General features: G+C 36.3%; 1 protein-coding gene across 8 annotated transcripts in view; it reads left to right on the plus strand.

Annotated features, from left to right (window-relative positions):
* Positions 1 to 27785, plus strand: part of STAG2 (STAG2 cohesin complex component) — a 72772-nt gene extending 44987 nt beyond the window's left edge. For 5 of the 8 annotated variants that reach the window (XM_077786528.2, XM_077786529.2, XM_077786530.2 and 2 more), the window contains exons 8-34: positions 2222 to 2373; positions 3546 to 3619; positions 3738 to 3861; positions 4828 to 4926; positions 5021 to 5100; positions 5643 to 5750; positions 6635 to 6746; positions 7244 to 7361; positions 8079 to 8182; positions 9037 to 9129; positions 9329 to 9418; positions 10518 to 10721; positions 12216 to 12286; positions 12641 to 12728; positions 12831 to 12911; positions 14898 to 14990; positions 17320 to 17494; positions 17990 to 18129; positions 19256 to 19357; positions 20974 to 21122; positions 21654 to 21782; positions 22131 to 22336; positions 22735 to 22924; positions 23009 to 23122; positions 23917 to 24043; positions 24371 to 24448; positions 27060 to 27785. In XM_077786528.2, coding sequence (XP_077642654.1) covers positions 2222 to 2373; positions 3546 to 3619; positions 3738 to 3861; positions 4828 to 4926; positions 5021 to 5100; positions 5643 to 5750; positions 6635 to 6746; positions 7244 to 7361; positions 8079 to 8182; positions 9037 to 9129; positions 9329 to 9418; positions 10518 to 10721; positions 12216 to 12286; positions 12641 to 12728; positions 12831 to 12911; positions 14898 to 14990; positions 17320 to 17494; positions 17990 to 18129; positions 19256 to 19357; positions 20974 to 21122; positions 21654 to 21782; positions 22131 to 22336; positions 22735 to 22924; positions 23009 to 23122; positions 23917 to 24043; positions 24371 to 24448; positions 27060 to 27083 — 3125 coding nt within the window. In that variant the 3' untranslated portion in view covers positions 27084 to 27785. Of the gene's footprint in view, positions 1 to 2221; positions 2374 to 3545; positions 3620 to 3737; positions 3862 to 4827; positions 4927 to 5020; positions 5101 to 5642; positions 5751 to 6634; positions 6747 to 7243; positions 7362 to 8078; positions 8183 to 9036; positions 9130 to 9328; positions 9419 to 10517; positions 10722 to 12215; positions 12287 to 12640; positions 12729 to 12830; positions 12912 to 14897; positions 14991 to 17319; positions 17495 to 17989; positions 18130 to 19255; positions 19358 to 20973; positions 21123 to 21653; positions 21783 to 22130; positions 22337 to 22734; positions 22925 to 23008; positions 23123 to 23916; positions 24044 to 24370; positions 24449 to 24988; positions 25130 to 27059 lie in introns of those variants that run through there. The other 3 variants (XM_077786533.2, XM_085571035.1, XM_077786532.2) reach the window with 2 other exon arrangements.
* The last annotated feature ends 214 nt before the right edge of the window (positions 27786 to 27999 follow it).

The following is a 27999-nucleotide window of genomic DNA, read 5'->3' on the forward strand; positions in this document are numbered from 1 at the left end:
CAGTGAATTTATATTTGTTTGGGTATTGTTTACATTTAACGCTTTGTGTTGTACGGGACGGAATTACTCTGGTTGAATTTCATAATATTCAACATTCAGCTTGTGTTCTATTTTGTGATACAGTTTTCATCTTGTATAGCTTGCTTTGGGACTGCTTTTTACCTTGGAATTTTGTTACTGAAAAACACAGCACCATTTTAAAGCATTCTAACTCTCTGGTATTTAATTTTTGTTACCTTTAATAGAAAAGTAAATAGAAGGAAACTTTTCAGTAGATTCTGCTAGATTGTCTTTGGTCTTAAATAAATGTGTAGATGTCTTTTAAATGCAGTCGAACCTGTTCATGCTCTGCATTAAGTCAAATAGAAGTTGTAGTTTATGTTGGACGCAATTTTTACTACAGACGTAAATTGTGCTATATTGAAGTCATGGCGCCTATGTAAAGTAGCATTTCTAGTCTTCACATTAGAAATAATTTAAAATAATTTTTTCATCAGTAATACAGTCTCTAAATTTCTTTGTTTTATGTAATTGACCTTTTCACATAATTTTTTTCCCAATATGTTAAACTGTATAGAGATCCTTTATGAGTTAAGTATAAAGTGTTTCAAAGAAGTATGTATTTGTGTGGAAAAAGGATGAGCTTCCTGGGTAAGGGAGTACTAAACTTGCACTGATTACTGAGGAAGGATTGTGAATGGCATCGTGTGACTGTCAGCTTATCTGAGGTTATGGTAACAATTTTACTTTGCATGAGTAAATTTAGGCTGTGTGTGAAACTGAGGTTTTGCCACACTGGAAGTAATTACTGTTAGCTTCCATTGACCTGGCTGATACACAGCTGGCTTCAGTCCTGTCATGTCAGTCCTTCTGTATCCTTGATAGCTTCTTGAATTTACATCAGCACGCTGCACATGGGGCTGCTGCTGTGTGACTTCTACCAGCCAGAGCATTTCTTAAGGAGAGAGGAACAAAACTTTTTAGTTAGGAGACTTTACAGATTCTGCTGTGTCATCAGTTCTGACTATTGTACTATATGACTTAATACAAATTCTAGATCTTAAAAAGCAAGTTATTACCTTTGGATTTTTTTTTTATTGGAGTTGTGCCTGAATAAAAGTTGCAGAAATTTCCCTGTTGGATGTTGGTTTCTGTCAAAGAAAAATTTTTTTTATAAGCCATGTGTTTTCGTTTGTTCACATCAGCAGCCAATTCTGTTGGCTTTGTGTGTTCCATCTGAGTTTTACTGTTTGTATTGTTAAAGATGGTATTTTATATGGAAAAGAGTGTCAGCAAAATCCTTGTATCCATATTTACTGGTACTTCTGGTAATTTCAGCTTCTGTGATTAACTCGGACTTGCTCTTTGATCTTGGAGATCACAGTGTGAGATGGTATTTCAATATAACTGCATGTCTTTAAGCCTTGCTCATTAGCTTTATGCTGGTGATACATGCACAAGAATATTGTGTCTGTTCTGCCAGTGCAAGACCTTTTATGCCTTGTTTCAGAAGCTCACAAGGCAAGCAAGTACACAATTGATCACCTTCTAATTTTTGAAAAAGGGGTATTTGCACTCTTTTTAGAAGTATTGATCTAAAAATAAAAGGACACAAGAATCGCACATAAATGTGTTTTATCTTTTGGTTTTGTATTTTCTGTCTTGTAGTTGGCTAATGTGCTTTGTCTGCTTCTGCTGATAAATGAGTCTTTGAAAAACCTGCACCTTTTTAAAATTAAATTGAGGGAAAAAGACTGGTGTGGTATGGTGGTGTTGGTTGTCTTAAGACATTTCCTTTTGAAGAAAGAAACTTCTTGTATATTTAAGACTGATATGAATCTAACTGACTCCGATAGCAGTTCCTCTAGTATTTCTTGGTCTAAGTTTGTTAATCTTACATTCTACCTTCATTTTGGGGAGAAAACAGACCCTATATCTCACTTCAATAATAATAATGTATGTATAATGGAAACAATGCTTATGGCATTAAAGAAGTGACAAAAAAGAACAGAACAGCAATGCTGCATCTATTGTCTTGATAAATAACGATGCAGTGCTTGGTAAAACATTGCAAAAGTTTATGTATGAAAAAATTACAGTAAATGTATTTTCATAGATACAGAAACAGCTGACCAGAGGAGGTGTCAATATTGTTCTTCTGAGTTTTCTTAGATCAAGTAACCTTTTAAATAAACCTTATTCTTTTCACTTATTTTTGTAGCCATGAAACTGATGACTGCTTTAGTGAATGTGGCATTAAATCTAAGTATTAACATGGACAACACACAGCGGCAGTATGAAGCAGAAAGAAATAAAATAATTGGGAAAAGAGCTAATGATAGGCTGGAACTCTTACTACAGAAGAGAAAGGAGGTTAGTGCAACTAAGTATTCATAAATTTAAGTGTTCATAAATGGCCACTAATAATTAATCTTGTTCTGTAATTGGTTTTGCTGGTTACCCATCTCTCTAGCTCTTCAGATTGTTCATGTTTAATGCTTGAAAAAACCTTGCAAGGTGCTTCTTACTGTCTGGTTTTTCTGTAAAAAGAAGTAAATGTAGAGTCTTAAAAATAGTAGTATTGCAATGAAGTTAACAAGACTGCAATCAGTAATAGATACATTTTTGTTGTATTTCTTGATGAGTTTGCTACATTGAGCTCAAAAATGCAAGAAAAATTGCCACACATTGACAGATTTTGGCTTCTAGAGAAGATCTCAATGATCTTGAAGCAAAATACTGCTCTTGTAATGTCAATAATGATCTCAGCAGAAAATGTATTTAAAGGCTTTAGATAAGGCTTTTTTCATGTACAGAAAGCACTATCAAAGTTGAAAATGCAGTTTACTTCTGTTCTCTTTCTTTTGTGTAAAAGAGACTTGCTGATTCATTGCTGACGATGTTGTCTTGTTAAAAACCCAAATTCAATCAGGTTTCAGTTTTTACTGTTGGGGCAATTGGTGGTTTGGTTTTTTGGTCTTTTTTGGGTGGTGGTGTTTGTTTTCTTTTAGGTTTTTGTTTTTTAGACATCAGGAATAACTTCTTCACAATCAAGGGAAACATTTCACCTTTGCTCTTCAGTGTTCATGCTGTTACCTGTTACATGGTTTTTTCCCCTGACAGTTCAGGCAAACTAAAGTTTGTCTTCTGATCATCTCCAAAAGGTCTTGCAGTTCAAGACTGATCTCTTAACCCGTTCAATGTAGTTTTGTTAGATGTGTGTGCAGGGCCAGTCCTAGTGTGAGTAATACATAGATAGGTAAAAAAGCAATAATGTTACTAGAAAATTAAAACAGGTTTTCTTAAAAATTAATGAAGAAGGACCTTTCAGAAACCCAGTTTTCCAGTGGTCAGAATTACTAAAATTTGTATGCTGTGGTAGGTACAATTTCTTAAATAATAGAATATTGTACTGTGAAACAGATCTGTGAATATTTCTGAATCTGTGAAAGGATTTAATGGTCACAATTTGTCTAGCATCAGCACCATCTGATCTGACTGTAAAAGTGCTGCTCACTGTTTTTGTACTCTCTATGTTCTTTCAGCTTCAAGAAAATCAGGATGAAATAGAAAACATGATGAATGCAATATTTAAAGGTGTTTTTGTGCATAGATACCGGTAAGTTTCTCTCAGTAAGAGATGTATAGCATCATTACTTTATTCTGCAAGCTGGGGGCAGATTATTTATTTCTAATTATTCGTCTGTTTGAACTTGCTGCCCCACTTCCCTCCACAGAGATGCAATTGCTGAAATAAGAGCCATCTGCATTGAGGAGATTGGAATATGGATGAAAATGTACAGTGACGCCTTCCTCAATGACAGCTACTTAAAATATGTGGGGTGGACTATGCATGACAAGGTAAACTGCACTGAGCAAAAGGAGCAGAACCAAGAAGCAGAACTCCTTGGTTTTGATTACTCATCTTTCCAGACTAGGTTTGGATCTCTTAACTGTTTGAATTGGTTACTGCTTTCCTTATCACTCAGACTTGAATGTTCGTAGAGCGTACGTATATATTTTTTAAAGAAACATTTATAGGCAAATGGTCATTTATATTTATAGAAATATAAAAATATATATATACATACATACATACATATATATATTTACAGCATTCTCATCTAGCTGTAAAAAGTATGGGAAAAGCCCCCTTTTGTGCTGCTTAGTGCCTCAAGCTGTTACTTACCAACTACCATGTAGAGATTTCTCTGCTTGAAGGGGTCAGTCTAGTTTACAAACACTCCCTGACTCATTATTGAGCCACCTCATTGCCTCGGTTCTTGGATCAGAAACTTCAAGCTGTTGAATTTTAAATGAAAGAAATGAGGGATGCTCAATTTTGCTGTGCTGTTCATGGGCTTGGTGTAAAAACCCAATAACCTCTGGCAGTGGGGTGAGTTCATCTGTACCTTAGAGCATGTTCTCTGCTGAAACAGATCTTGTATTTCAAGAGGAGTATTTATCTTTTTATCTACTTAGTAATTTTGACTGAACAAGGGATGGTCATCAATGATAGAAGTATCTTGAGTGTTTAGAAAGAATGAAACAGGTGTATTTTGATTTATGGAGATGGTTACTGCAGTAAGACCTTGGCGGGGGGGGGGGGGGGGGGGGGGTTTGTTTGTTTTTGTTGCTTCACTGCCATGTTAGAAACAAGGTTATATTCTTAGGTTGTTAACATGATTATTGGTAGTGTATTGTGACAGCATTTCATCTTTGGTTTTGAATTAATTCTGACTTTAAAAGAAACTTGACTTGTATGACATGAAGGTCAGATCTGTATCCTATACTTGACTTTTAATTCAGTTCTTAATTTTATTTTAGCAAGGAGAAGTAAGACTCAAATGCCTAACTGCTTTGCAAGGGCTTTACTATAATAAGGAGCTTAATTCCAAATTGGAACTCTTCACCAGTCGGTTCAAGGTTAGTGTTACTTCTTACTTTGAGTATATATGATTTTTTTTAAAGTTGCATTACACTTCTTTCCTCTTCAAAAATATTTTTCTTGTGTTCTTAGGATAGAATTGTGTCTATGACTCTTGACAAAGAATATGATGTTGCAGTCCAAGCAATAAAATTACTCACTCTTGTTTTACAGTAAGTACACGTATATTTCTTTACCTAACATACAAAAAATACCAAAACTTAAGTGTTTCTCATCCTTGTGGGTGAAGCCAGCAGCATGACACTTCAGATAATCTGCAGGCTATAGAAATGTCTATGCATCTTACACCCAAACAAAATGGAATTCCAAAAGTAATATGTCTAGAACAGTGTTACTGCTTATCTCCCACAGTTCAGTAGGGGTAAGGGCTAGGAACTTTGAATTCAGCCTCACAGTTAAAAACTATCATAGAATGTTTGAAATTAAGAACACAGAGTATATTGAACATTACACAGTAGTTCAACTCTTGAGCATAACCTTGTAGCAATACTTCATACTTCATCAGTTTATTTTCTTCAGGAAGACTTTAGAACTAAGAATCTGGAGTTTTAGGATGATAAATTGAAGGAAAAGGTTTAGGTTCTCATTCATTTCCATCTCCCTCATTAGAGTTCATACTTTGTTGACTCAGGCTTTTTGGTTTTTTCTTTCTTTCTTTATTTCTTTCTTTCCTTCTTCCCATCCCTACCCCTAGGAGTAGTGAAGAAGTTCTGACTGCAGAAGACTGTGAAAATGTCTACCACCTGGTTTATTCAGCTCATCGGCCAGTAGCAGTTGCCGCAGGGGAATTTCTTTATAAAAAGTAAGATGGATAAATTACAGTTAACTTCTTGATCCTGTAGATATTTGTGCATTTGTGGGCATTAATACGATGATTCTTACTAGATGTAATCAGGAAAAGGAAAAGATTAATCAAAGTGATTAAGAAAGTGATTAAGAAAGATTAATCAAAGTGATTAAGAAAGAAGAGACAATGTAACATTTCTGTATTTTCTCAACTGCTCTAGTTTTCTGAATGGGAAACAGAAGTTTGGAAGGCTGCACTCTGAAAGCTTGTAGCTTCGGGGAATATAATAAAAATGTTCCTATGTCTTCTTTCCCATTCTTCCTGTGAAATGCCTTAAAATGCTTATGTAGTTTGGGGCCTAAAACTTGGGCTTACATCATGAGTGTTTTCCCATTTGTAGTTCCTCCCCTGTGCCCGCCTCCTCCCCATTGTCCCATATGACCATTTCATAAAATATTTTTCATTTAAAAAATCCACTAAAAATCCAGAATGTCAGGTGTGTAGGAGAAGTAAATAAGAGTTTCTAGTTAATACTTTTCAGACCTCCATCCAGTATTTCTCAGCTGCTTTGAAGTGTCCTGTAGGGAGGTTTAGAAAATATCACTCGCTGAGGAGGAGCATAGACCTCAAGCACCTGCAATTATCACTGATGTCTGTAAAGCTTTTTGTTATAATCATACATCCCACTGGAAACAGTCAGTGGCATATCAATTCAGCATATATAAAATGCATATATGAAATTGTTCAAATGATACTTGTCCCAAATTACTGCCTTTCAAAGTAAAATATGGAGTGAAGCAACAAGGTATTTAGTGTGTAAAAACCCAATATCTTGATGTGAATTGACTGTGGTGAATGTAATGAAGAAGAAACTTGTCAAGAAATAATTTTTCTTTTAGGCTTTTCAGCCGCAGAGATGCTGAAGATGATGGAATACTGAAAAGGAGGGGAAGACAAAGTCCAAATGCTAATCTTGTGAAGACATTAGTGTTTTTCTTCTTGGAAAGTGAAGTAAGTTGGGTTTCAGGGATGTCCTTGTTTTTGTGGTGTGTGCGGTTTTTTGTTGTTGTGGTTCTAATTTTTGTCAGTTATTTTGTTGTTGTTTTTCTTTTCCCCACTGATTGGTTAATAACCATGAATCTGTCCTGGTTTTCTGTTGTTTGAGCAATCTTGGGGTCCAAATACTGTTTTGTATTGTTGTGTAGAGAAATTGTGATTTGATTTAAAAGAGGAGAGAAAAAAAGGCAAAAGAAACCCCACAATCCCATCCCACCTATCCCCCAAGTTCTGACAGATCTTGTAGCACTACTCCCTGTAGCTGTTGGTCTGGATTAATCTTTTTAAGTTAATTGTGGAAGAAAATCTTCTGTTTAACCAGAGAGCTTGCAAAACTTGCTTTGTATTTTTTCCCTGGGCAGGAGCCAAGTGCAAAAAATACTCTGTATTATAGTTCTTTAATAATCTTCTGATTAGCTACTGATAAAATACTTAATCTGTTCTTATTTTAGTTGCACGAACATGCTGCTTATCTTGTGGACAGCATGTGGGACTGTGCAACAGACCTCTTGAAGGACTGGGAATGTATGAACAGTCTTCTGCTGGAGGAGCCTCTCAATGGAGAAGAACGTAAGATTTTTGTAGATCTTTGTTTATATTGCTGTGCAGTTTTTGTTAGGCTTGAAATAAGGAAAAAATATGTTTACATATATTTTCTGTGTTTCCATGACTATAAGAAGTCACTAATACCATTTATGAAACTTGAGGAAGTGTAGAAAGAGATCACCACCTGGTATGGAAGTGTTACACAAGAGCAATGGTTAGAAGAAAAGAGAAGGAATTAGCCTGCAGTGTTGCTTTGGCATTCCACAAGTTCAGGCTGCACTTTTGACATAGAGAAACTAACTTGCTTGTGAAACTGGTTAATTTATTGTTACAACTACCATATGAAAAAATATCATTACTTCTTTGATGAGAGTAGACCCAAACAAAACCCCTGGTATAGTTCTGTAATTCATAGGTCCTAGTAAATGGACCTCTGAAAAATAGAAAGGAAGTAATATAATTATAAAACTTAGTGTTTGTTCCATCCTGTCCTGTGACCTATCCAGTGCTATTCCCTCAGTTTTTCAGTATTTTCTGTTTTCATTTTATAAGGTACTTACTTTCTCTATCCCCTCTGTCACCTTCATCTCTGGAAATGAGCTGTTGGTCTACATGTCTGTCTTCTTGCCTTAAACAAAAAAGCAAAAAAACCCAAAACCCAAACAACAACCCCAACATATCTTAATGCTTGTGGAAAATGAAAAGTAAGTTGTGTGTTAACATCTCTTTCTTAAATTTCAGCTTTAACAGACAGACAGGAAAGCGCCCTGATAGAAATCATGCTTTGTACAATTCGGCAGGCGGCTGAATGTCATCCTCCTGTGGGAAGAGGAACGGGGAAAAGGGTAGGAAGCAAAAAACCTACTCATCTAGAGATGTGGGAATGGCTCTGTGGGGCCACTGTGGGAAGAAGGAAGAGACTGTAGGCTGTTGCTGCTGAAGGGACTGAGATGGGAGATTTAGCTTTGGTGTCCACGTCTGACTACCTTGGCTAGTTTGCTTTTTCTGGACTTGGGCACGTGCTTAGTACTGTTCAAACTATTGAATTTGTTTGTATTACTAAAGATAATAAAAATTGATTCTGAAAACAGTATTAGTTTGAAGGGAAGACTAGAATCAATGATTGGGAAAAGCTAAAACTTTTCAGTATGAAAGAGCAAAATGAGGGAAAGGAAAATACACCACATAGTCTTTTGAAAGAAGGGCAATCCACCAGTTGGCTCTTCTGTGATTGTATGGAGTTTAGGCAGCCTCTTTTGTGGAGACATTAAGAAATCTTCTCTCAAAACTGGTGCATATTTTGGTAAGAAACCCAGTTAAGAACTGGTTGAAAGCTTGTATGAACATAGGATTGACAAATCAATTGAGTAAATATTGTTAAAAATTCTAAGCCGAAGGGATTCCCATTCTTACGTTGTCATTCCAGTAATGATATTTTGTATTTTGTTGCAGGAAAGGTTATCACTTCTGTTTCCAAGATAATCTTAATAGTGTTAGGACTGACTTTGAATTGCATTTTTTGAATGCCAAATGTTGGTTTTTTCCCCCTTTTTTTTAATTACACACTTTCTTCCTGCTTTACATTGATACGTTACAGTGATTTTAGAGCTCCATGTATCTAATAATATTTTCATTAATTATAATAAAACTTTGCACCAGAACTTTTAGCTATAAAATTCTCACAATACCAATATTTTAGGTGCTGACAGCAAAGGAAAAGAAGACCCAATTGGATGACAGGACAAAAATCACTGAGCTTTTTGCGGTGGCACTTCCTCAGTTGCTAGCAAAGGTAGGTTTAATTCCATTTCTCACTGATGGAAGCTTGTTGAAATGTTTACAAGTATATTTCTGTAATTAATGATGCAGCTTGCCACAAGTTTTAATTTTTTCTTACTAATCTTTATTTATATTTACTTGTTCTAAAATGAATTATGTTATGTTGTCCAGGATTTCTTCTAACTAAACTTTTTTCCTTGCCAATTTTACAGTATTCTGTAGATGCAGAAAAAGTCACCAACTTACTGCAGTTGCCACAGTACTTTGATTTGGAAATTTATACAACAGGGCGATTAGAAAAGGTATGGTAACATCCACACATTAAGATAAAAGGAAAAGCCTCAGAATTTAGACTTCATCATTGGAATTTTCATTACCATTTTAGGAGTGTTTTTTTGTGTAAATGAGATTTTATTTATTGTAACCCTTACTAATGGTGCAACTTTGATTTCAGAGTTGTGGCTGGGTCCTCTTCTTAGAGATACTGAAAACACGAGTTTTCTAAGGCCTGTCTGGCCAGTTTTAACAGAACATTTTCCAGTTAAATGAACTGAAATTGAGAACCTTTATTACTGGGTTACAGTCATGTTTGTGATAGTTGTCTGACAGATAAAGCTTGTAGAAGCAGCTCAATAAGTTCTCTTTTTCTGTCACTGAAACTAGAAAACCTCCATCATTACTGAATGAAAAAGAGGCAGGATAGCAGATCACAAATGATGTAGTTACTGCTCTCATTTTATCTGCTATGATGATGCAGTTGAAGCTATTCTCATCTCTATTGTCTCCTTCTCAGATGTCCTATTGCATTGTGAAAGGAGGTAGCTGGAAATCATTAGAGCCAAAAAGTGATGAAATGTGTAGTTGGCGGCACAGCCAGCAGTGATTGAGCAGCAGTGAGCATCTCAGGTTGAGGGGGAGGAGTATAAGAAGAGCTGAAGGTGGCTTTAGTTGGTGGACAATAGAGTGTTAGGAAACTAAAACTTCAGTTATACAGCTTTTAAGGCACACATAAACATGCATAAAGGTTTGTGAGTGGGACGTAAATACTTCTATGTTGTTCAGTTGTCATTGCAAATTCAAGTGTTAGATAAGACCGTACCAATAATAGCAAATCACTTTTTTAATCACTTCTGTGATTTGGTCTTTGACAAGCTCCAACTTAATTTTTGATAAATAGACTTTATTTCTCAGAAGCTTCGCTGATTTTCTAGAAGGTGTTTGTGTTCTGTATCATAGTTACAAAAGTAATAAACAGAATTTATCTTTTAAAAATCTTAAAGATTTATAAAAAATATATGTGTATATTTGCATGTGTGTATATATATATATATATATATATATATATGTATATATATGAAAATAAAAATGCATATTTTCTTCTTTGACTCTTCTTCCTTGTAGCATTTGGATGCCTTACTGCGACAAATTCGGGATATTGTGGAGAAGCACACAGATATAGATGTTTTGGAAGCCTGTTCAAAAACCTACCATGCTCTCTGTAATGAAGAATTCACAATCTTTAACAGGGTTGACATTGCAAGAAGTCAGTTAATAGATGAATTGGCAGACAAGTTTAATCGACTTCTTGAGGACTTCCTGCAAGAGGTATTTTAATGTGCAAGATCACCTTTTCCTGCCCTTGTAAATATTTTCAGTATTTTTTCTGTCTTTCTCTGCAAGTCAGAGCTAGGGATGGGAGCTTCCCTCTGGTTTTCAAAACTCTTAAGTCAAGTGCAATAATACAACAGTATCGCTGCTGTGATAGTGTGAACAGACTGTTTTTTTAGTGAGTCTTTAATTTTGGTCTCCTTTTGACAAGAGTCCTATAGGAATTTGAGATAAGTTTCAGAGAAACAATTAAATACATAAACTTTTTACTCTTAGCTTTTGAGGCTTTCATTTTTGAGAGTTGTAATATTGTAATTCCCCAAGGATTCTCCTCAGATGTACTACTATAGCTAGTCTTGCCTGTGGTTGCACGTTGCTGTTGTTAAATATCAAAATCTCTAGAAAACACTCCCCCTCCCTTCCTGAATGCAAGCAGATGCAGTTAGTAGATCAAAAATAACTTTGTTCCCACACTGTGTTGATCTGAGAAGTGAGAATCTTCTGATATTTAACTTCACTATGTGGGATCTCTGACATTCAGACAAAATTTGTTTCTCCTTTTCATCTGTGTGAGGAGCATGGGAAGTGTCTTTTTGACAGCTTCATTCTTAACATTTCTTAGATGCATGTAGTTTATCAAACTCTCCTTTTTCTCTTGCTTTTTGTTCTGAACTAGAACTCCATTCTAGAAATCCTAAACAAGAAATGTGCCCATTTGTTTCCCTTTGTGATGAAAAGAAAGAATGAGAGGTAAAGCAAGGAAATGAGATGTCAGAAGTTGGCTTGAAAGAAAATGGCAAATACTCTGGTGGAAGTGTTGAAATCCTTAGTTCTTTCATAGGTTGTGCAACTACAGAATAGTAAAACTTGTATTATCTCTGCTAGACTAAGGAGGAGTTTCTTGACCTCAGATAGTTTATCTTATGTACAAAGAGATACTTTTTTGACCCTTCCATTTTTACTCTTTTTTTTCACTAAATGCGAGTTTGTCAGAATTTATGGGAAGATTAGAACAAAACAGTTCCCTTACCTCAGTCAAAGACTTTTCTGTGATTAAAGTGGGACTGAAGTACCTGTGGCCCATCTAGTCCAGTGTCTTTTGTCTGACAGTGGCCTCTGCTGGATTCTTCAGAGAAAATAGGAGCACCTACATTATACATTGTATTTTGCTAGCCTAGACTTTTTCTCCCTTCTCCTTCCTCCCCACCCCCTCCCCCTCTCTCTTCTTCAGCTGCTATTTTATAGAATCCTAGAATTGCCTAGGTTGGAAAAGACATTTAACATCATTGACTCCATCTCTAGATATGAGCTGCTGGCTGCCCTATCTCTCTAACTCTTCTGAGAGCATGTGTGACATGATAAATCACTTAGCATCAGGTCCATACCTCTCCTGCCCCCCAGTTTGGGGGTGTGTGTATTTGGTTTTACAAAGTTCCCCAGTTCACTTAGACTGCACTGCTTGAGATATCTCACTGTATGATTATTAAATAGGGGGAGGAGCCTGATGAAGATGATGCATATCAAGTCTTGTCAACACTGAAGAGAATCACTGCTTTTCACAAGTAAGTTGGCTTTTGCATGCGTCTGTCAGGGTTTGTGGTGAGGGGAGTTGTTTTTAATTCAGTATTGGGGTTTGTGGTGAGCGGGTTGTTTGTTTTTAATATGATGCATCTTACTTTTTAATGCCACTTCATGGGATTGTTTTGGGTTTTTTAAATTACTTTTTGTGTGTGTGTTGGTTTGGGTGGGGAGGTTTACAGTGGCTGGGTTTTTTCCACACTATTTTAAAAAATCTAATTAATTAATTACTCGGTTAATTATTTTTGACCAGTTAAGCTTTTAGTACTTGTTAACCTCAAACTGCAGAAAAAGTATTAGTTAAATAATACTTTGTGCTTCATTTCTAATGCTTCCAGTGCTCATGACCTATCAAGATGGGACTTGTTTGGCTGCAACTACAAGCTATTGAAAACTGGCATTGAAAATGGAGACATGCCAGAACAGGTCTGTAGTTTAGTGTGTTCTTTAGGCACAACAACAAATAGCTTTTGTTGCTGTCTTTTATTGGTCTTTGTCATCTAATGCTTTTTTTCCTTTTGATTTCAGATTGTTATTCATGCACTGCAGTGTACTCATTATGTAATCCTTTGGCAGCTAGCGAAAGTTACTGAAAGCAGTTCCACAAAGGTATGCCCTGGTCCACCTGTATTAGTAAATAAACATTTGTACATAGCTGCAGTGTCATCAAGTGGGAATTGTGATGCAATTATTAAAACTAGGAATTTTCTTTATATTGATACCTACCTAATCCTGCTTTTTTAATAAGTTCTTCTGAATTAATAGTTTTAGTAGTCACATTCTTTACTTTTACAAACCTAGTCCTTTCTTCAATTGTTTTTATTATTTGAATGTCAGTATTATGTTTAATTTGACTGAATTTTAAAGTAATAGTAAATAAACATGATACCTATCAGCCACAGTAATAATGCCACAAAGGGGTAGAATGGAACTTACCAAACACAGAATAGTCAGTCTTACTCCTCTCAGGTAGTGGGTTTGGATTTGTTTGGAAAGCTTGAAGTATCAGTGACAAGTTGGTGAGATCTAAGAATTTGTACTATCATATTATTCTTATTGCTCAGTATGTCACCATCCTACTTTACCCTTCCTCGGTCTTTTAAATCTATTGTTAAATAAAGATGTGAAAAGATTAAGTTAAATTTCCTATCTTTTCAGGGAATGATGAGAGGCCCAGTTCTGGTTCTGTGTATAGTAATCTTGAAGGGCAAAGCTCTGGCAAATGTCATTTTTCCAATTTTACTTCTTGAAAAATCTTAGAGAAAGGATTAAGGTTTCCTGTATCCAGCATTGCTTGAAGATGTTGATTAGGTGGTTCACTGTGTGAACTGCCAAATATAAAAAGGCTTTTTTCAAAGGCCTAACTAGTTTAGAATGGAGTTTGTAAGTGCTGAAATATTTTAATGATTTCTCTAGCTAAAATTAAAAAAATGTAATCCCTGTAATCAAACATACTTTTTCTGCAGTTCCTGTAATTAGAGTGCTTTTTTACTGGAATTCTGTGCTGGAGTTGCACTTCATTATTGGAGTTTCTGTTAACACACCTTTCTTTATATCAGAGTGGAGACAATTAAATTCTTCAGGTTTTTTAAACACTTTGATTGTCATGGCTGTAGTTAATACAAAAAAAAAAAAGTTGTATATGACTGTCACAATTTACTAGGGAGAAAACAGTGGGAACTCATCACATTAATAGTGTATGAGTAATTAATAATCCATTTTTACAATACTCTCATTTTAATGTGAGGATACACACATTTTTCCTTTAATTTTTTTTTTTTTTAATTTTAGAATGTGGTAGTTTGGGCTTCCGGTAGATGCAGGATGGAAAATCATGCTGTATAATTTGTACTAATGATCTTATAACAGAGAACACCTGTGTCAGATAATAATAATTTTCCCCTATCTATTGAGACTTCTTTAGTCCAGTGAGTAATTATAGTCTGAAGTTGTTATAGAGGAATATGAGCTTGACCACTGGCTGGTTAGTTTACCCATTTGTATTTTAATGGCTTTTAACATTTCCACCCCTAAATACCTGATAAGAAGTGGCTGCACAGATTGTTCAGAGGTGTTTAGGTGTGTGAAGGATTTGAACGTTTTCTTACCTTATTCCTTAAAGGCTAAACAGTAGTCTTGAGGATTTTGTAATTGTGATTAAAGCTTTATCTCAAGCCTGATGGCAGAAGATGAGCTAAATACTGACAAGATAGTTTAGAAATTAAGATTAACCTAGCTGTTTTGCAGCAAAATGTAATTTGTAATACTTTCAGCAGGAATGAAAAGAACCTAATGGAAAAGTGGTCCCTTATTGAGACTATTTTCTGATTCTTTGTAACAGTTTTTTTAGTTACCACTTTTTAAAAAAAAACCATTATTTTCATCCTAACTGTCATCTCTTCTGTGCTACACAGAATGGCAAAATTAAGGAAATTGCTACTTGCTAATTTTATTTGTAACAGTGAGTACTTAATGTAGTGGACTTGAATATTACCACTAAGGTCTGTGGTGGAATGTTCTGTGAAAGTGAATGCAATGTATGGGACTGTAGAATTGATAAAGCAAAACTGTTACATTAAATCATTCTCTTTAAAGGAGGATCTTCTACGTCTGAAGAAGCAGATGAGAGTGTTCTGTCAAATCTGTCAACACTACCTGACCAATGTAAATACTGCTGTTAAGGAACAGGTTAGTGGCTGTTGTTGCCTGGAATCTTCTAATACTGTACTTTTAATGCAGCTGGAAAGTTCTTACTAATATTTTTGGCACTTCTGTGGGAACATGATGTCCTGAATGTTCAGGCTGAGTGCCCTTTGAGTGTCAGTGCATATGGTACTTGTATGCTTGTCCTCCTTGTGTACATATGACTTCAGAATCAATTTTAACTTGAATCTTTCGAGTAATTTTAGGCAGCATAACGTTTTATGCAAAGGAGCTTTTTTTTTTGTTACTTTAAGTAATGACTCTGCAGGTGCACTGTAGAAGCCTCTGGGTTTAAGCTGAGTGAGAGTTCCATTTCAAAACTTTTGCTTACCATGTGCTAATGACCCATATCTCTTGTGGAGCTGTGGATTCATAGTCTCAAACTGGCTAAGGATGGCAATTTAAAAGGGTTTTGTTTGGTTTTATCTTTGAATGGATGCAGGTGCAGCTTCCTTTCTCTTCCTTCTCTGTGTTGCTTTATAACACAATGTATTCCTCAGTTTTTCAGAGTCCCAAGAATTTGGGGATCTCAAAATCAGGAGGCAAAAAAAGACTACTAAAGATGAGTTTGTATATGTTTATACATGTACAAAATACTCACTGTAACCTAGGAGAGTTTATTGTTGGGAAATGGGAATTTTTGGGAGTTATCTTTAGGAACACTCACACTGCTCTGTTGGTAATAGTGTTGTTCAGAGATACTGTAGCAAATGCTTGGAAGCCTCAGCAATGATGCATGCTTGGAAAAAATGTGAGCAGCTTTATAGTTAGTCCTTCATACAGTTGCCCTTTGTGGGGAAGAGTTTTAGCTGGAACTAAGTTCTTAAATGTTTCAGACATCAAAAATTGAGATCTTGAGCTTGAGTAAGTCATGCATGACAGTTCAGGCAGGAGACAGAACTCCTGACTTTTTTAAAATATTGGCATGAAGGTTTTGGTGGTCGTCCTTAGTTTTTGCTTTTGTTTCAAAAATAATTGAGACATTGGGAAACACTTGTTCTGAGAATGACAGAGTTTTAAAAAAAATTGAACTGTAGGGGCTGAGTCTCTTCAATATGTGGGCAAACAGTTCATAGGATTTTGAGGTTCCAGTGAAAAGCGCAGGTTACCAATAGCAGAATTAATTCTAAGTAAATGCCTTTAACAATCTTTAAAATGCTAAAATGAAAGAAAATGAAGTATGTCTCTACAGGCGAAGGACCAGATTATCTTCTAGGTAGACTGTTTAATTAAAGACATAGAAAGCCAGGAGCCTTTTTGCTGCTGAAGATAATAATAACCTGGTTAATTTGTAAAATCTGGCCCACTGAGTTGCACAATTGCAGGTTTTCAAACTCTTGCTAAAATAAGAGTATTCCTGGAGCTTAATAGGCATGTTCTATGTCAAAGAACTATCTAGTGTAATAGTCACAAGGTTTAGGGTGTGAAGGTGCTAGTAACAAATATTACTGAAGCTCTGAGTAGGTCTCTCTGAGGCTGTATGACTTGCAGACTCTGGTGGATGCTCTAGAATCTAGAGCTGCCTGGTTGCACAGGGTACCTGTCACACAGGGTACAGTGTTCCACTTGGTGTGGGTTCTGTTTCCCTTCTCTAATCTCATGAAAGGACACAAGGGACTTCAGAGGAGCACATGTATTTTTTGTGACCAGGAATTAGTAGTAATCACTTGGAGGAATTAGATAGCAGACTGGTTCATGGAAGTACTTGGGAGATGAGAGCCAAAGAGAAGGTGCAGCACTAAGCAGCTTGTTGCCTTGGTCTGCTGGTTTGAAGAATTTGAACCTTCTGGGGCAGTGGAATACAGACATTTAATTCTGATATCAGATGTACAGGTTGGCCAGCAAAAGAAAAAGTTGGCTGCACTTTTGAATTTTTGGACAATAGGATTTAAAGGGATTGAATAATCTCAGCTGTTATATGCTAAACAAATGTGATTGAAACATTTTTAAGAAAAGTCAGCCAAAAAGGAGATTGTACAATGGTCAGAGTCCACGAAGTTCTCTAGTGAACTAATATAGTATCCATCACATAGAGTTTGGGAGTTTCAGGCTTCTCATGTTTTAATCTTGCAATATTTTAATATTTAGTTTGACATCATCTGTGCAATATTTTTATCAAGACTGGGTATCTAAATACAGGAACCTGCTGTGTGAAGCTATGCACATTTTGGCTTCCATTGGCCTTTGTAGTTATGTAGGACTTTAGTGGCCTGTGTACACTAATGAGATCTTGAGTATTTTGTCAAGTGCAAATACATTATCTAAACAAAATCCACTTTCCAAGCAAGTATTTATTAAGGTTTCTTTTTAACAGGCTTTCACAATTCTGTGTGATGTGTTGATGATCTTCAGCCATCAGATTATGACAGGAGGACGTGACATCTTGGAGCCACTTGTTTACACTCCTGATTCTTCCTTGCAATCTGAACTACTCAGTTTTATTTTAGATCATGTCTTCATTGATCAGGATGATGATAATAATAGTGCGGGTTTGTACAAAACTTAAATTTCCTTTATATTTTTTTTTCCTAACTAATATCTTTGTTTCCTTTTGCATTTCTGTTGGTTTTTTTGTTTTTTTTTTTTTTTTTCCTCTTTCCTTCTGCATTCTGGTGGTGGTGGTATTTTGTTGGGTTGTTTCTTGTTTGCCTGTTGTTTTTTTTTCATTTTAATTTTGTTTTGTCATTGAGAGGTGTGCATGTGCACAGAAGTAGGTGTGTCTTTTAAATGTCAGTAGCTGATTAAAGGATTTTCTGTACTGGGAACATGGAGGATAATTACAATAAAGGTTTGGTTTAATAGGCTCAAATATTTATCACTGTATCAGGGTAACAGATATATCAGTGGACAGTGAAGTGCATTGCCATCAGAACTGAGATCTGATTTTCTGAATCATGACCACTAGCCCATGTTAGTTTTATATATAAATGTTTAAACATGGAGTCTTTAAACCTGACAATTTTCCTGTTTTGAACTCTTTCTAGATGGACAGCAGGATGATGAAGCCAGCAAAATTGAAGCATTACACAAAAGAAGAAACCTGCTTGCAGCTTTCTGTAAGCTCATTGTATATACTGTGGTGGAAATGAACACAGCCGCCGACATTTTCAAGCAATATATGAAGGTAAATTTGAAGCTTAGTAGTGTACTTCATAAAACTACTAGAATACAGTAGTTGTGGGATTTTTAACTATTTCTTGTTTTTTTACCTTACAAGATAACCGGTTCAAAATGTGAAGAATTCAAAACTCCAGAGGTTTAGGCCCTTTTTTGTATGTAGAGAGAAAAATCATGGAGATGAGTTTTACAGTTCCAGTGCTGTGTGGGTGGTGGGGACCAGGGGGGAAACTCATTTAGTGTTGTTTTTACTAGTTTTATTTTCTTACTCTGATTGATGGTGTATTTTTGATTCATTTACTAGTTTAGTAGGCCTTTTGAGAATGTTCTTTCGAAGATCAACCCCATGATGTCTAGTCTCATTCAATAATTGAAGTTTAAACTTCGTAGAAGAGAAGTAAAATTTGAGTCCCCTCTCCCCATTATCTTTGTATCTGTTCCAATCTTACTTAAATATAAAAACCTCTCCTGGCTCATGGGATTCACAGCCGCACATTAATATGAGTTCTCATTTTGTGAACATGATAAAGCTTTGCTCCTTGGTGATTACCCTAAAAACTTAAAATTTCAGCAGCCTGCTTTTATCTGTCTTGAGTGCCCTACATATATTTTGATTCTCCAAATAACTAATTGTGTCTTTCTTAAACCTGAAATACTTAAAAAACTGAACAGACAGCTGTCTTTATTGGACAAATTATGCCTGTGATGCTGTCTGTAAGTGCATTCTTTCAGCAAAGAAAATAAAACTCCCCACCAGAGTCATAGGAGTTAGTAAAAAGATAAGAGTCTAATCTTGTACCCTGAAGGGGTGAACACGTGTCATTAACAAATATGTCATGGCCTTGAAGATAAATAGGTCATTCTGCCTCTAAAGTAATACTCACTGCAAGAATGAAAAGTGGATTTATTCTTTTTGCATTTATGTTTTTTTTTTTTCAGTTATTATTCTGGAGGTGGTTTAGGGTGTAATTTTTGTGTAATCATGAACATATTGGGATTTTTTCCCTTTAGATAATGTTTGATTTTTCTTTCTAAAAGAGCATATCCTAGATTTTGTTTTCAGAAGAATTCAGTAGTTGCAATGTTTTCAACTAACACTGACAGTTCACCTTTTTTTTGTTTGTTTTTCCTAGTATTACAATGACTATGGTGATATTATTAAAGAAACGATGAGTAAAACAAGGCAGATAGACAAAATCCAGTGTGCTAAAACACTTATTCTTAGCTTGCAGCAGGTAAGAGTTTATAATATTTTTATGCATGAAATTCAATACTATAGATGATGTCCTGTTGTTTAGTAACTAGTTTGAGATATTGATGATGAAATTTTTATGAGCAATAGGGATAAATAGGTCTAAACTGAAACACATTTTCTGCAACTATGGGAAAAACTGCCAGAAGTCTTCCTATACTTACCAAATATTGTACCACAAAAAATGTAGGAGAGGTCAATAAATACAAAATGAGCATATCTCTGTGAAACCTTCATAACTCTAAAACAATAGCTTTAAGTATTCTGATACATTGTGAAATGGCCAGTTTACTTGTTTGTGAACAGATTAATACTTCCTGCCTGTGTGGTAGGGGTTGGGGTTTTTTTGTGGGGGTTTTGTTTTGTTTTGCTTTTGGGGGTGTTGTTTTGGTTTTGGGTTTTTTAAACTATACTGAGATTCAATTTGAAGCTTTAGTAATTTCTTTATGTTTAGTAGAGACTTCACACATTCAACAATAAAACATACTTTAATGTTGTCTTCAGTAAAGTTTGTTTGTGTGGAAACCTGATGAATTCAGTTAAAGTTAGTATTTGATTCATCTGCTGACATAAACCATCTGCATGGATTTTATTCACAGGCTTAGAACAGTAGACACATATATCTCCAAAACACTGTAATCCAGCACAGATCACAGCTACCCATGAAAGGAAAATCTACCCAAATATATTTTCTCTATCCCTGGTTTTTGACTAAAGGTTATAAAGCTACATAGTGAATATAGATCTGGATATTGAGCCTGGTGGAGGCCAAATGGAAATAGTCCTTACTAAAATAAGGACTGGTTTATCATATGGATATTGCCAAACCAAAGGGGGATGAGGCCTTTCCTTTTGATAGCAGCATAACTCTTAAGTAGCTGGTGGAATTGCAGTGTAAAATATGTAACTAAATATTCTTTGTTTCATTCTTTGTGATACAAAAGAGTGACGTGTGTGTTAGACAAAATTAAAAAAATAGAAAAATTTATTATTGAAGTGAATTATAGTTGAGTTCAGTAGGATGAGAAAAGGATTAATCAAAGAAAAGACTGTAAAATTCAGAGTATTTGGCTTTGACAACTACTGCTGAGTACTTAAAAATATCATAATTGGTTACAGAATTTCTGGTGTCTTTGGCAATATCCCGAACGCATTTCCATTTTAAGAGTTTCTTCTTTATTACCTGTATTTTGAGAAGAAAAAAAAAGAATCGGGAACTAGTAGTTTGACAGTGTATTATAGTAAAGACCAAGAGAGGATCACCCCATTTATTTCTTCCCTGATAGTGTATGTAATTAGGGAATCCTACTAATTTTTTGTTTTCTCAACATTAGAACACCTGATTTAGTGAAGCACTGAAATCTGTCTTCCAGTATGTTTGCAGTTTGAGTGCTTGGACAGTGCATTTCAGAGTTTATCTCTGAGGTGCAGACTCTTCACTGTCCAAAAGGTCCATGTTTGTCACTTGATGTTGTCAGAGTCGGAGTGGGGGGGAAAAAGCTCTGAAACATACTTCTAAACTGAAACATATCTGTGTATTGGTCCAAAGTTTAGCATAATCTTTTAATACATGAAAATTTCCCTTTTTATTCCATGCAGCTCTTCAATGAAATGATTCAAGAAAATGGTTATAATTTTGACAGATCATCACCAACATTCAGTGGTATAAAGGAGCTTGCTCGACGTTTTGCTTTAACATTTGGATTGGATCAATTGAAAACAAGAGAAGCTATTGCTATGTTACACAAGTAATTGTGTGCTTTGTATTACTTCCATTTTTGTAAACACTTCTTGACTAACATAAAATAATCTTCTTTGTCTTTGAAAATTAGTTAATACTAAGTGCATCAGCCCTAGAGATGATAAAGCCCATATATTAATTAGAAGATGACTGCAGTTTTGTCTCTGAGTAAATCTAAATGTTTAATATTGTTGGTGTTCTCCAGCATCATTGTATAAGTGTAAATGATAAGAATGTTGATGCTATAATGAAAAATCCTTTCTAATGTCTAGTCCATAAAAATAAGAACGGATCCACTTCATTGTCAGTGGCGGGCCTGTCGGCCTCATGCGGAAAACCCACAATGCAAGGTTGAAATACCATGACAGAAAGTGTGTCCAGATTCAAGTAATAACTAGTGTTCACATTTTTGCTAGAATACAGAAACATCAAATTATTGCTTTCTTGGCATAAAGGAAAGGGTTTTGATTTTGGTAATTCATAGTGCTTTGAACTTCTGTTTATTGTTTTTCTGATGTAATTTTTTATTTGTTCTTAGGGATGGCATAGAATTTGCTTTTAAGGAGCCTAATCCACAAGGTGAGAGCCACCCACCATTAAATTTGGCATTTCTCGATATTCTCAGTGAATTCTCCTCAAAACTTCTCAGACAAGACAAAAGAACAGTGTAAGTATTTTCTTAATTTGTATTATTTGTAATGATAACCACAAAAGAAGTGCATCAGAATAAATATTTGTGTATTGTGCATTCATCTAAAGTGCAATCTTTGGAACATCAAGGTAAGTTTACACTAATTTAGTCAAGTATACTCACAGAAGGTAAATTGTATTTATTGTTGTTATTTTTCATTTTATGGTGGATAAACAGAAATTGTGTTCTGGATTTGCTGTTGTCAGGCCTTGGTGTTAACTAGATTGGAAACGTAGGCTAATAATTTCTGTAGTTACTTATCTTGACATGGTAACATTTTGTTACAGATTATTTGCATCTCTTTATTTCTTGTTTAATTTAAAGGTATGTTTACTTGGAGAAGTTCATGACCTTTCAGATGTCTCTACGAAGAGAAGATGTGTGGCTTCCTCTCATGTCCTACCGAAACTCCTTATTAGCCGGTGGGGATGACGATACCATGTCAGTGATTAGTGGAATCAGTAGTCGAGGATCTACAGTAAGAAATAAGAAGACAAAGCCAGCAACAGGCAAGCGGAAAGTACCTGAAGGTAGAACTTCTCTCATCTTAAAATTTACTAGAATAGATATTCATATAAACTGCACATATTGTTCCATATTTTTTGTGTGACTATATGGGTATGCCTTTATGTGTTTTTTCAGAACAGCTAACTTCTGATCATGTGTGTGTCTTAGTGGGAAAAATATTCATTTGATTCACAAAAGGAAATAAGGGCACTATACAGTGTTGAGTCATGCAATAGAAAAGTATAGAAATGCTCCAGCCAGTGATTATAAATCCAGGCTCTTTGAGGCACATGTAAAACTTTGTGACAGAAAGTTAAGCCATTGATTCTCTGTATCATGCATTTAATTTGTATTTTAGCATTCACTTTTAGACTAGTTTGAAGAGAAACTTCACAGATGTTCTTCCTGCGTTTGCTTTCAGCTGAAGAAAGCAGCAGTAGTGACAGTATGTGGCTGAACAGGGAGCAGTCAATGCACACACCAGTCATGATGCAGACACCTCAGCTCACTTCCACGATAATGAGGGAGCCCAAGAGATTGCGACCCGACGAGAACTACATGGGTGTCTATCCTATGCAGCCCGAGCACCACCAACCGCCGCTCGACTACAAGTACGTACACGAGTAGGTCTGCTTTGTGTTAGTGTCCACACACAAACCAGTACATGTTTAAAATAGAATAATGGTCTTTTTAAGCACGCAAGTAACGTGGATGTTGGCTCAAAGGCAACAGGAAGAAGCCGCGCGACAACAACAGGAGAGGGCAGCGATGAACTACGTCAAGCTGAGAAGCAACTTGCAACACGCCATGTGAGTGGAGTGAAATGCTCCTTCAGTGGGTCGGGGAGGGCTTATAAATGCAGTAGTGCAGTAGTAACACCTGTTTCTTTGAAGAGGGATACATCTTCTAAGTTTAAAAGTTCTCTGCATTCTTAAGGACAGTAAGGAGAGTTCTACAGTAAAAAAGTACACGTTGCAAACAAAAACCATGGACGTATGTATTAAGGAGCTTTACATTTTTCCCCTGCTTCTGATTGCTTTATTTCCAGTACTTCATGTAACATAGTTTCAGTGGTGACTTTTTTTTTAAATAGTGGCACCAATTAGTATAATTAGAATGACTCCGTAGTTTTTGCATAAGATCTTATGTTTTATGTAGAATTTATGAGGAAAGAGGATGAAGGACTGTGTGGGAGTATTTGTAGTGTTTTTACACATCTACTTTATTTCAAAGGCATTCTTCCCAGCTTTATCATAAGGCAGAAACAATTTTTCTTTAAGTAGCAAAACTTAAGTTCTTCCTCACTTGAGCATAAATTAGGTGTGGAGTAGATCTGCTTGCCAGGTCTCACACCCTCTCAGAATATCCATTTAGCAATGTACCATGGTTGTCTAAACTGACCTTTGTTAGGCATTCTCCAACACTCTCTTAGTATCTTCTGGTTAAATACCAGCTTTCTTTAGTAGTAGTTATGCATTCATTTCATTACTTCATTTCTGTTTTATGTAATTGGATTGTTGGGAGTCCCTTACTGAGCATTAATGTTTTAAATAGATCGAAGTTGACTTGATTTAGTGCTAAACAGTATTGCTTTTCATTTCAGTCGACGTGGCACAAGTCTAATGGAAGATGATGAAGAGCCAATTGTTGAAGATGTGATGATGTCATCAGAAGGGCGGATTGAAGATCTTAATGAAGGCATGGATTTTGACACCATGGACATAGACCTAGTAAGAAATTTACTTCTCTTTTAGTGTTCTTGGGCTTTGTATTTCTGCTTTTAAAGTAAGATATTTGAATTAAATTTTCCTTCTAATAAAACAAAAATCATTCTGGTTGCTTTCTGCATTGTTAAAGAGCTGTGCTGTTGTCTGTGTACAAGAGCCATCTGGTCCAATTGTTATACAAAAAGCAAGAACACTTCCTATTGTAACAAATAACATTTATCCCTTGTGAATTCTTACCCCTTGAGAGTTCAGCTTCACTGACTACAGTGTAAAACCTTTGTTTTTCTGGTGAAATTACACTTAACATGTTTGTTTGTTTGCTTTCTAAAGCCACCGTCAAAGAACAGGAGGGAACGAACGGAACTAAAACCAGATTTCTTTGACCCCGCTTCAATCATGGATGAATCGGTAGGTTAACTTATTTAAGGGGAAAGTAATGTAAATCAGTCTTAAGGTTGCCATACTCTTACTTCAGATTTTAAATGGAAAGAATGCAATCTTCAGGTTGTCATTGTTAGCTTATTTTGACAGACTGGTGCAGTAATTCAGCTCCATACATTCTAGGATAGTCAGTGTTCCTTGCAAGTTTATGGGGTTTTTGTTCTTAATATGTATATATAGTATGTAAAAATTAAAAGCCTATGATTCTGAGCAGAAAACACCATTTGTTATGGAAAAGACTAGCAGAGGCTGATAAGCAAGTAGCATTAGAAAAATAAAGAAATGTGCATAAACAGTATTAAAAGCAAGTTTCCTGTTGTGCTGAGCTTAGTTCAGTGACTCTGATGTCATTACCAAATGTCAGCATTAGATGGTTTGCATTTTGTGGGTTTTTCTTTTTTAATTGGCATATTTACTTTTGTGCATAAGTAAGATAATAGAGAAAATAAGAGATAATACAGATATCTGTTTATAGAGATGAGAGGTATTTTTTCTTTCCATATAAAGTTTTAGGTCCAAAACATCCGAAGTCTGTAGTTTCTGCTTGCAGTTGCCCTTTTATCCGACTTGATAAATCTGCAGTCTCTATTCTCTTTTAAAAATCTGCATGAGGGATTCCTTCTGTCTTGAACCACTTGTAAAGTATGCAGCCATTTTTGACCTTGGGTAGCTGGTACAAAATTACACTGGAAATAACAAGCTGCAGCAAGCCAGCAGAGGACAGTACAACAAGGCTTCCTGGGAATCTTGGACAGCTTGGTGGAATTTGGAAGATGGTTATGTATTTTTTTACAGTATTGTTGCAGCGTGAACCTCTTCTTGTTTATGGCAGAAAGAAGTCCTAAATACTGTTTTAAATGCAAAACCATATATTTTGTACCAGTAGGGCTTTGCTTTAGTAATAATGAATCAGTTAGGTTGTGCGTCTGGCTGTTGTGTGTTCTTTTCCTGAATTAACACCAAGAAAATATCTCGCCTGTTCTCTGACATTCTGTTTTACAATAGTTTTTCCCCTCCTCTTCTCAATTTTTGCTGGACTATCTGTGAAGTACCAGTCACTTTTTAGTCGGACAGTGCTGAAGCCGTGGCCTTCTCCAGGTCGCATGTAATGGCTTTGAGACCCCCTGTAGCCTTCCCCGCTAGCCCCGGCCGGCTCCGCGGCCCCGCTGTGCCGCGGCCGCCGTGCGCGGAGCGGCCGCGGTGCGCGGAGCGGCCGCGGTGCGCGGAGCGGCCGCGGTGCGCGGAGCGGCCGCGCGGGGGCAGCCGCGGTGCGCGGAACGGCCGCCGTGCGCGGAGCGGCCGCGGTGCGCGGAGCGGCCCCGCTGTGCTGCGGCCGCCGTGCGCGGAGCGGCCGCGGTGCGCGGAGCGGCCGCGGTGCGCGGAGCCGCCGCGCGGGGGCAGCCGCCGGCAGCGCGGGGAGCGCCGGGCGGGGCCGGCGCGGAGCCCCGGCGGGGCGAGCGCGGGCAAACACCGTGCACGGAACCAGGGCTCCCCCTGACAGGCAGCGCTCAGCGTAAAAAACATGGCACAAATGCAAACAATTCTCAGAATAAAGGTCATTCGCTTTATTCATGTAATTTATTTCAGAGGTCCCTTATTCTCGGAGTTGTTGCACTTGTTTTTAATAGGTGTAGACATAATAGAGCTGTTTAATTTATTCAGATGCACATGGTTTATGACTAGACTTCTAGTCGATGTGCCCAGTTATTGCTGGCACCAGAGGCAGTTCTGTCTGTGTGCTCTGTTGTAGGAAGCACCCAAAGTGAATATAATTCAAAGAACAGTAAAAACTGATTTGTAAACAGATAAATATGGCTCAGGAATATTTGATCTGTTTTGGCTCTTGCTGATTTTATAAAGTCTTACAAAAGCTAGGACAGTCACAAAATCTGGATTTTCTGGGGGTTTTTTGGCACATCATTGGTCGTACATACTTCCATTGGCATAGAAAGCTGTATGGCTTGTTCTCACATGGGAAGTGGAAAGTGACACTTTGTTTCAGGAGGCTTTTTCTTTCCCTAGTTACACAATCTCCTGAAGTACAGTTGCTTGATTTTACCTGATGATTGATTTTTCACTGTTTTCCTGACAGAGTGAATACATTTCCTAGGAAATGTTAAATTTGTGTCCTGGTTGGCTGATGTGGGATGGCCTGTGGTTTCTGTGATCACAGACACAGCAGCAGCCAGTATCTGAAATGTTTTGTCCCAGGTTTAGTCACTGATAATAACGCATTTGATTTCAGGTTAGAGCCAATAGAATGTCAAAGAAATCTGAGTTAGGCACCTAACTAAAAATTATTCTGCAATTATTACCTAAAATAATTAAAACACAGACTATTCCTACTAGATCTAGTTAATTTCAAGTGTGAGAAAAATATTTCTAAGGAATGAGGAGCCCTTTTCATATTATTATCTAAATCAGAAGCGTGGTTAATCTGGTTTGGAAGAAAAATAAACTTAATAATGCCTTAACATATCTTGAAGTGTCTTAATCTTAAATTATATACTAATTGCTTTGTTATTTGTTAAATGTGTATTAGACTACAAATTGACACCATTTCTAACTTTTTTTTTAGGTTCTTGGGGTGTCAATGTTTTAATACCAGAGCAGCAAATAAATCAGTGGTGAAGTCATTTTCTAAGTGGAAGAGGAAGTTTTTCAATACAAAATTGTGGTAGATACAGTGAAATTCTGAACAGATTTTTCTCTAAGGAGAATGACATGCTTTCAAGATCAAGTGCATTGAAGGGGCAGTTTTGTTTGCCTGAAAGAAAAAAAGAAATGTAAAGGACAAGTAAACAATTTGAGGATAAGCTACACTTTTTGTTGGGAAAAAATTCCAATATTTTATTTATGTGCTATCAGTTTATTTCTGGATCATAAGAAGTATTCCCTCTGAGTTTTAATCTTAACAGTGTGAGAGGTGTTTGGTACAGATTTGAGCCCCTCTCTATACATTTGCTGGCTATACTAAATAATCATGAGCTCTGCTGGATTGCTGTTCATGTCCATGAGCTGTAATAGTAGATGGATTGGTTTTCTCACAGTGTAGAACGAACCAGAAAAGTTTGTCAGTATTTTCAATTAAATGCAAACATCAGCAACAGAAGGTTTGTATCAATTAATCATGGAAAAAATACATAAAGCAGAATTTTAACAGCTTTTTAATCTAAAACACACTTTTTATTCCAAAAGCTTCATGTTAGCATTCTCAGAAAGGTCCATAAGCTGTAAGCTACCAGAACGTAACAGATTTCACTCTTGCTTGCCCATTACCAACCCTGAAAGTTTGCTTGTCCTTTAAGAAAAATGTAATGTTGTGAAATTCCTTCCAGTAGTGCCACTGTATTTTGTCTCCAAATAAAAGAAGCTTATTGTAGTATGTTTGCAGAAAAATTCTAAACAAAAATTATACAGCTTATTAGAGTGTGGGAATAGGGATCTAAATTTTAAATAAAATTATATATATATATAAATTGGTGCTGATTTTATAATTGCGCAGTTTGTTTAGTTTT

This window comes from Lonchura striata, chromosome 4A (assembly GCF_050655825.1).
Source record: "Lonchura striata isolate lonStrDom1 chromosome 4A, ASM5065582v1, whole genome shotgun sequence".
Lineage (NCBI taxonomy): Eukaryota > Metazoa > Chordata > Aves > Passeriformes > Estrildidae > Lonchura > Lonchura striata.